Source organism: Cuculus canorus, chromosome 14 (assembly GCF_017976375.1).
Source record: "Cuculus canorus isolate bCucCan1 chromosome 14, bCucCan1.pri, whole genome shotgun sequence".
Lineage (NCBI taxonomy): Eukaryota > Metazoa > Chordata > Aves > Cuculiformes > Cuculidae > Cuculus > Cuculus canorus.
The window spans coordinates 17,631,127-17,640,483 of record NC_071414.1 but is presented as its reverse complement, the minus strand read 5'-3'; the positions used below and the strand labels follow the sequence as shown (position 1 = coordinate 17,640,483).

General features: G+C 45.9%; 2 protein-coding genes across 2 annotated transcripts in view; one reads left to right on the top strand and one right to left on the bottom strand.

The window, feature by feature from the left end:
• Positions 1 to 9,357, bottom strand: part of SKP1 (S-phase kinase associated protein 1) — a 276,895-nt gene that overhangs the window by 267,281 nt on the left and 257 nt on the right. The gene's annotated exons all lie outside the window — the stretch shown is intronic.
• On the top strand, positions 1,741 to 8,949 carry CAMLG (calcium modulating ligand). Its single transcript, XM_054079402.1, has 4 exons — positions 1,741 to 2,053; positions 3,416 to 3,870; positions 4,662 to 4,727; positions 6,387 to 8,949. The coding sequence occupies exons 1-4, from the start codon at positions 1,897 to 1,899 to the stop codon at positions 6,576 to 6,578; spliced, it is 870 nt and encodes a 289-aa protein (XP_053935377.1). The 5' UTR covers positions 1,741 to 1,896; the 3' UTR covers positions 6,579 to 8,949.

Below are 9,357 nucleotides of genomic sequence, written 5' to 3'. Positions count from 1 at the left end.
TGCAAGTCCATCAGTCCTTTCTTAAAATGAAAAATAGAATGATGTGTTTGAGCAGTTGGGATAAATGCCATGGGCCAACAAGTGGTAACTTCTACTTTTAGCTAAAACTTACTATTTAAATGATACAGAGGGAATTTTCAGAACATTATTACCAGCTGACTCAAACTTTCATTCTGTCACTGGTGCTGTTTGTCCCTCCAGAGCATCTCAGTCAGTAATTTTACTCAGCCCTGCCTTGGGATTTGTTCCTTCCAGTAAACCTGCCCTGCTCGCTGGCTGGAAGCTGCTCTCAAGAGCCAGCTGATGCTTGGAATTTAGCATTCAGCAGTGTTCCCAAGATGGCGATCAATTTTATTGTAGGTAATCCCATATCTTCGTTTGGCATCCTATTCTTTCAGCACTTTTTGTAAAGTCATTCCATCTTATGCTTGCCAATTTTTTTATGAGCTATCATCGCTGCTTCTGGTTCTTCATACACAAGTTGATGCATAAACTTGGTACTTTGACCTCTGTTTTTAACAGGTTTTGAATAAGAGAATTCCATCATTCTCTAATTCACTTAGCATCACAGAAATATTAATTGGATTTGTCAGCACAAAGATTTTCCTTGCTAAATGTAGTGATCTCTGTCCTCCCGCTGCTGAATTTCACCTGTCTGGCTGTGGCTCAGCATTCAACAGGCAGCCATGGTCTTTGGAATTCCAATTGGTCTTGGAACTCCAACTGCAGGATGTCGAAGTCAAGTCCTGCTTTGAATGGAGTGCCTCTGGCATGGTCTGTGAGTTAAGGAGTGTGAATCCTTCAGTAGTGGGTAATTAGTTTGAAGTACAGATGGAAAGCATCCACCTCACTGTCTTCATTTGGTTTGGCTTTCAGTTATTTCTGCGATACGTGTTGGCTATGTGACTTCAGCTAAGGGAAGAATGCTGTGGCCCTGGTTCATCATTTTTTGTCCCACAAGTAGTGGCGCCCTGGACTTCTTATTGCACGTAAATATGGATATTACGCCAACTCTATCTTGCTAGAAAGAACTGAAGTTGCTCACTGTTCTATATTACTGGAATCTTTGAGAGGTCCTTGTTCCTTTGGATTTGTCCTCAGTGAGTTTGTACTCAGCCCTTTCAGCTCCGCAGTGTGTTAACAGCAGCACTGGGAGCGTGTCCACTGGGAACACAATTTGAGAAGCTGACCTGTGCTGCCCCTAGAAGGAACTTTCCCTATGTTGTGTGTCCCTTTCATGTACATCCCTGATTGCTGGCACTCCAACAAAAAGCATATCCTCTTCCCTTGTTTGGTGTGTGCCCAGACAAGACAAACTACCTCCCTAAATTCAGCAAAGCTTTTCCAGCAGGAATCTCCCCCTTGGGACCCTGCTTCGCTCACTGAGGGAGCACAGGGGTGTCTGAGTGCGTTGTACAAACGCTGCTGGGCTATTGCCAGGCCTGGCGCTCCCCTGGGAGCTGCTCCAGTGCTCCACCACCCTCTGGGGGAAGAGCCTTTTCCTAATGTCCAACCTAACCCTCTCCTGGCGCATCTTCCTGCCATTCCCTCTGGTCCCAAGAGAGGAAACCAGCCCCGCTGCTCCCCCTCCCCTGTGAGGAGCTGTAAGCTGCGATGAGCGCGGCAGAGGCTGCGCCCCCCCACAAGCCCTCCCGCCTCCCCACGGCGCGGACACCGCCGCCGATCGCGCCCGGATGTCACTTCCGAACGCAGAGCCGCCATCTTTAACGCGGGAGCCGCGCGGGCAGAGTGCGCGGCCCTGGCCGGGCAGCCCCGCGCGCCCCGGGCTTCTCCTGCCCTTAAGCAACATGGCAGCGCTGGCTTCTCCGGCGGGCGGCGGTGGCGCGTGCGCGCCGGGCCGGGCGGCCCCGCTGTCCGCGGCCTCCTGAGGCGGGGATGGAGGAGGGCGGCGCGGGGGCCGCGTCCCCGGGGGCTCCCGCGGGGCTCTCGGCCTCGCAGCGCCGGGCCGAGCTGCGACGGAGGAAGCTGCTGATGAACTCGGAGGAGCGGATCAACCGCATCATGGGCTTCCACCGGCCCGCGGCGAGCAGGGGTGAGAGGGGCAGCGGCCTCGCCGGCCCCCGCGGGGCTGACAGGGAACGGGGGGGTTGGAGGGAACCTCAGCGCCCGCCCGGTCCCACCCCCGGCCATGGGCAGGGACAGGGCTGCCCAAAGCTCCATCCAGCTTGGCCTGCAACGCCCCCAGGGATGGGGCAGCCACCCCTGCTCTGGGCAGCCTGGGCCAGGGCCTTCCCACTCTCAGCGTGAAGAATTTCTTCCAAATGTCTCATCTAAGTCTTCCCCTTTCAATTTAAAGCCATTCCCCCTCATCCTATCCCTGCACTCCCTTGGGAAAAGTCCCTCCCCAGCTTTCCAGGAGCCCCATTCAGCGATGGAAGCTGCTCTAAGATCTCCCCGCAGCCTTTTCTTCTCCCGGCTGAACTACCCGAACTCTCCCAGCCTGTCCTTATAGCAAAGGTGCTCCAGCCCTCGGATCATCTTCATGACCTCCTCTGATCCCAATCTGACAGTTCTATATTCTTATGTTGGGGATTCCACAACTGGACACAAGACTCCAGGTGGGGTCTCACGAGAGCAGAGCAGAGTGGAAGAATCCCCTCCCTTGACCTTTGAGATCATTGAGTCCAACCATACCTGTCCACTCCTAAACCACATCTGTGAGCACCTCATCTACCTGTCGTTTAAATTCCTCCAGGGATCAGGACTCAACCACATCCCTGAGCAGCTGGTTCCAGTGCCTGAGAACCCTTTGGATGAAGAAATTTTTCGTGATATCCAATCTAAACCTCCCCTGGTGGCACAACTTGAGGCCATTTTCTCTTGTTCTGTCACAAGGAATAGGACTGCTTTTGGGCTGCTCGGGGCCATTGTCCCTTTCTGTGGGGTGTTCAGTGGAGCATGACCTGCTCTGGGCCTCAGGACCCCGTGGGAGGAACATGTGTGTGCTGCCAGCACCAGACCAAGGCTGAGTTGTGGGCCTGTTCCCATCCGTACACAGCGAGTGGATAAGCTGTCATTCCACTTCAAGTGGTTTTTCTTGGCTGAAGAAATGCTGAGTCTCCCACACATCTTCATCCAGTAACTGCGTGCTTTCACAGCTGTGCTTCTATAGAAAAAGGTTTCTTGTGTTTGGATAATAACCAGGTATTGGGTGTTTGTGGCTGGTGTGCAGCATTGTCTTGCAGATTCATAGGTAAATCACTTGTGTTTCTGTATGTACTGAGAGGATGGTACTGCAATGGGTTTGTAATTAATAATTAGCACATTTATTAACCATAAATCTGTCTTTTCACTTGGGAAGTGGTAATATCAGGTCGAGACCCCAGTGTGGTACGGCTGAAGTGTTCTGTGTACCCATTGTGCATAACTCCATGGTTTTGTTTCTCTCCTTTAGGTGACGAAAGTCACACAGAAGCAAAGCTTCAGCATGAACAAGATAAATCAAACTCCCTTCCCATCCCTTCAGTTTCCAAGCGAATTGTGCTTGGTGATTCCGTCTGCAGTATGGCAGGCACAGCTGACCATGCAGGCGGCATGGCAGACCTCAAAGGGGACAAGGACTTGTTCAGTAAAACTCCAGAGCTTGGCAATGACGGTACAAGTGAGCTCCGTCACCGTAACCGAGGGGAGCTGCCACCCGAAGCCGCACCACGACCACCTAGACATGGATTAGAGCAGTACTTGTCCAGATTTGATGAAGCTCTGAAGCTAAGGAACCAGCTGATGAGTGAGAAGCCAAGCCAAGAGAATGGGAATGCAGTGGAGGAGTTTGACTCTTTCCGCATTTTTAGATTGGTGGGATGTGCTCTGCTTGCCATTGCGGTCAGGGCTTTCGTGTGCAAGTATTTGGTGAGTTCAGGGAAACAGTCAATCCTGTTCTGTTTTGCTGGTTTACTGCAAACTTACTGTGAAAGACTATCTGGGGCTGGAGTCTTTCGCTAGTGACTGAGCTGGGAATTTCGGGCCCTCTTTACATTTCCAACAAATGTTTAAAAGCTAAAAAGAACCCTTTAACATTCTTTGAGGTGAGAACACAGATTCTGACTTGGTTATCAGTCTAACACAGCCACCGCAGAACAGCTGAGAGTAGCATGCGTTTGGTCTGTAGTGTTTCAGGAGCAGAAGCGCTGGAATAGTTGTTGCAGCTTAAGTCCCCTGCAAGTTTATTCCCATCTTTGTGAGCGTAAGTCAACTGCTTTTCTAATTTGGAATATGCAAAAGAATAATAGAGTGAAAATGGCAGTAGTTGTCCCAAGATAAGCAGATCCTACTCACTTATCAGTTTTCTGAGAAGAGTCATTCCTCAGCAGTCCAGGTGCCTGCCAGTACCTCATACAGAGATGTGTGGCTGGCACAGACTGCCACCTCCTGGGTTGCTGGCCTCATTTTTACACGCTGCTGTACGCTTCTGCAATTTCAGATACGTAGGCTCAAAGAAAATAAGGCAGAACCTATTTTTTTTTCACACGTAACATCTACTTTGGTTTGTAGTAGTCTAGAATATTGTTGCTGTTGCCCACAAATTATTTTTTTACCTACTTAATTTTCTTTTGTGACTTGGGAAGCATTAAATTTCTGTGTTTTCTTAGCTATTAGTTCTGACCAAGTTAACTTTCATATATTCTTTTCTGTTCCTTCAGTCAATATTTGCACCATTTCTTACTCTACAACTTGCCTACATGGGACTGTCGAAGTACTTCCCAAAGGTAAAGTGTTGTTTTCAGATTTAGATTTAATTTGAAATGTTTTAAATTTGAACTTGTGCTTAGATTGCATTGTTTTAGGATCGATGCACATAAGTATTCTTACCTTGTTTTAAACTGTGGAAATGAGAGTTACCAAATGCTGGTAGTTTTGCTAGTTTTTAAACTTCCCAGGCCTAGTCCAAATCACATTTAAAGTTGCTGCCAAAATGTGGACTAGCAATTTATTTAGCGGTAGCCAAATTAAAAGCATCTGACTGGGAAGTCAGGTATTTTTTTAATGTATTTGGGAAACCTTTGGTTCTCTCTGTGCTCTTCCATGCTTAATGTTTGCACTGTCAGCAGCTGTTTTGCATGCGGTTCCTGGATGAAATTTGGGTGGGTGTTGATAAAAAATCCTTGGGTTTTAAGGCTCTTCACTGCTTTGCTGGTATCAGTTTGAATGGCAACTTGAAATGAGATTTATTTGTGTGGGAAACTTGCTGCTTATTAGAAAGATTTGCTGTATTGCTTCCTTTTTTATATTTACACCAATTAATTGCGCTGAAGAATTTGTTGATGATTTTGTCAGGTCTACAGTGCAAAGCGGGATTGACTGATGCTCAATCCATACCTGAAAGGGAACATTTGCATTTTAAAAGGAATAATAGATTAGCTGCAGGAAATCAGAATAAAGGTTCTTTAGTAGTTAAGTACATAATCGGAAGCTAAACTTCACAGTAGTCATTCCAAGCTGATGTGTCAAAACCCAAATTGGTACATTAGCCTTAGACTTCCACTAGCTCATCTGCTGGGTCTTTTTGATCTTGTTTTGGATGTTTTTAAAATCAGCTCTTCAATTTCAGCATTTAAAGAAGTGGTTCCTTTCCACAACTTGCTTGTACTGCGCTGAGACCCAGATGAGCTCCATCAGCTTGTTACCTCTCATTTTTCTCTCACGAAACCAAGATAGATTTTTGAAAGCTTAATTTAGATTGGATTAAATTAAGATATCCAGCAAATATTATCAAATCAGCAACATTTACAGCCACTATCACCTTTTCCTGCCTGTCAGACTCTGCATCCTTGGGATTTGTCATTTTAAGGAGAAAAGAGCAGCTTTCCAAAGGATTTGGGAACATTTCTGAGTTCAGAGGGTAAAACTATCCAATGAAGCCATACCAAAATAGGAAGAAACAGTTGGTTTTCAATTCTGAATCATTTTTCTGTGTTAGAAAAGTAACAGTATCTTTCACTGAGTAGTGGGATGAGGTTAATCCTGTTCTGCCAGTGGAGATTCTTGGCTTCCCATCTTACACCCAGGTTGCCCTTGTCTGGGACGCTTCCCACTCATACAGATGTGGCTTCACAGCCCCACTTCACACCATGCCCGGAGTGCCAGCGTGAAGTAGGCGTAATATCTGTGGTGAATTCTATATCTGCTGTTAAACAGCTTCTCGCTCAGCTCCATCGAATCTATCTCAGCATGAATCTGTAGCTAGGATAAGCGTTGTGAATCCTGGAGCGTGTCTGGAGAGAATCAATCCAAACCTGCTACTCTCACTGATAAATTTGGAATGTGCCTGGCTGTGTGTGAGATTGGCACAAGGCTTGTGACATGTATTGCAGAATGGGATTATAGCAGAAGAACTAATGTAATGCTGGTGGGTTTTTTTCTTCTAGTGTGAGAAGAAGGTGAAAACGACTGTATTGACTGCTGCTCTTTTACTGTCTGGAATCCCTGCAGAAGTGATTAGTCGCTCCATGGACACCTACAGCAAAATGGGAGATGTTTTTACAGACCTCTGTGTCTATTTCTTTACTTTCATCTTCTGCCATGAACTTACTCTGTTTTTTGGTTCTGAAGCACCGTGATAGCTGTAGTTACACTAGTTACATTAAAGCTTTCCGGACTGTATTCCTTTAATGTCTGACCATGCGGACAGGTTTAAACCTTCATTAAAATTCTTACCTGTTCAAATGCTTGAAATGAGCCTTAAATCCAGCCATTCTGGGAAAGTAAGAGCAGGGTCCCAGGCTGCCAGTTCTATCAGTTGTTTATTTAAATACAGTGTCTCCCTCTTACAAATGTGACGCACGGGAGGCAAGTGTCAGGGGTTTAGTTAGGTGATGCCCTTCTCAGCCTCCTTTACATTTACAAAGCTGTGTTTGTTCTTTTCAGTGAGAACAAAGACAATTCCTTTTTAGCAGAACCGTATGTACACGTATTTTTGTCTCTCCAGTCTGACTGTAGCTGACAAAACCTGCTCATTTTGTGGTGTACCCATTTATTTTAGGAAAGCTCTAAATAAAAGAAATCCCTGTGTTCTGTTGTTCAGATTCAGAATGTGGAACCAAGTAGCTGCTTCTGGAGAATGCTGGTGAAACGCACTGCTTCATTGTCCTAATCCTTGCCTTGCTGTACATTATTTGTCATGATTGTGATACATTTCATTTGATGATTACAATGCAAAACAGCTAAGCAAAGCCAACAGCAAAAAAGTCTTGTTGCTTACAAATGTCAGTAATCAAAAAGGAGGAAGAACAAGACTGTTAATCTCACCTGTTAGTGAGTTTCCAGCGGCCCAGTCCTCATGTAGCTCATACATGGGCTTGTTTTGTATTTTAACAGTTCGCGTTGTGAGGGGAATGTTGTATATTGGCAACGAACCTGCTGTATCGAATGTTTGCTCTGGATATGTAAAACTTAGAAGGGAACTATCGTTTTTTTTCCTAGCTCCTTGCAGGATTGCTTAAGACAAATTGTAACGTGACATTAATTTCTGCAGTTTGTTTTTTGCCAGATGTTTGTGTGTAGACAGGATCTTGATTGCGGAGGAGTTCTGCTCCTGCTCGGAATAGTGCAGCCCAACAGCATGCGGGATTCAGCAGAACTGTTTGTGTTCATGATTTTGGCGTTGGTGTTTTTGAACTTTCCCAGTGGAATCACAGAAGCTGTTCCTGTTTACATCCTGTGTGCTGCAAGTGGCAGAGGAATGAAAAGCAGTGCTTTGAGGTGACTCCCACATGAAGATCAAAGTCTGAAGGGAGAAAGGCATCTTGTATTGCTTCCTGTGAGTGTGCGGCCACAGGTAAATAGAAGACAAACGTGGATGCATCCTGTCATTGGATAAAGCAGCAAGTGACCAAGTGCTCCCAGTTTCAGTCTTGTGGATTTTGCACAGCAAGAGGAAGGCAGCATCATTCCAAATAACCAACATCAATGCCGATCAACTGGAAAAATTCCTATTAAAGTTAAATTTCGGAATATTTTTAACTTGTTTTCTGTTTAGAATCTGGATGTTCAGGTAACCTAGACTAACTAACCTAAACTAGACTGTTTTAGCAAGGGATGATTCCCATTTGTCTTGGCATTTGCCTGCGGAAGCATCCGATTATGCCGCTTTCAAGTAAATTGCCCTGCTTTCTGCTTATTCTTTTCTGTTAAAGCCTGATGCTATGATTTTGGTGGTGCATTTGTGACTCCTCAGTTAGATACATTTGTCTGTGACGTGAAAAGAAGAAGCTTATGTTTTGATTTGACTGTTTTCGTATTTTTTTTAGTTGTTATTTTACAGTGAGTATTGTTACAGATGTTCAGGGTTGGGCTGCAGAAGATTCTGTCTATTAGCACAAATATTTATTCAAAAGCTTTAAATTTGTTTATATTAGACAGGAATTTCAGCAAATTGAAATAGCTGTCATTGAAATTAAGGTTGAGATATGTAAATAATGAGTTATGTTTGTTCTGACTCTATTTATATGCCCAAACATCCTACAAATAAATAGCAAGAATACTGTTTGCATCTGCAAAAGCAGTGAATTTTTAATCCTTAGCATAATAAATTTTAATCCTAATCAGCTGAATACTAAGGAAAGCACCAACCCCCCCTGCTGTTGTTCAACCCCTTGCACTGTCCTTACATGCAAGGAAAGATGAGGAGTAGATTTTCTTCTCAAGCAGTGAAATAATTCTTGCTGTGAGACTTAACCTGGAACTTTTTGGCCTCTAAATGCTTATTTTTGTCTGTCGGCTTCAGTGTGGGCGGGAGGAAGGCTCTCCGCTCCACTGAGTGGGCACAGTGGCAGGAGGGGCTGGTGCTAAGTGAGGCTTTTGCCCCTTCGGTTGAGAAATTAATCCCTTTTAGCCTGTTTTTAACTTATCTCTGTTGGTGTGCATAATTCTATTTGATGTTTATTGCCAAACTGGTTGTTTTCTATTAAAAGTTTATTTGTTATCCCCTTCCTTGGCGGTTTCTCCTGGCTTGGGAAGGGGGAAGCGTGCAGCGGACACCTTGCGCTGGGAGTCCCGCCTGGGCTGGGCAGCCAGGGAGGGCTGAGGCCTTTGCCTGGGCGGTTGTGATGGACGGGACAGTGTGCAGCTGCCCCTTGATGCTGCTTTTGGGGCGCTGCACTGTTTTGGCCCCCCCTCTTTTAGCACACTGCCTGTTTCTGGGCACTGCCCGTTTTGGGGGTGATGCCTATTTGAGCGCATCCTCCCATTTTGGGGTGCTGCCTGTTTCAGTGAGCTGTCCATGTAGGCACACTCTTTGTTTCTGGCACATCCCCTGTTTTGGGGTGCTCCACGTTTTGGGGCACTCCGTGTTTTGGTGCTCTGCCTCTTTCGGGGTGCTGCCCATTTTAGCACGTTGCC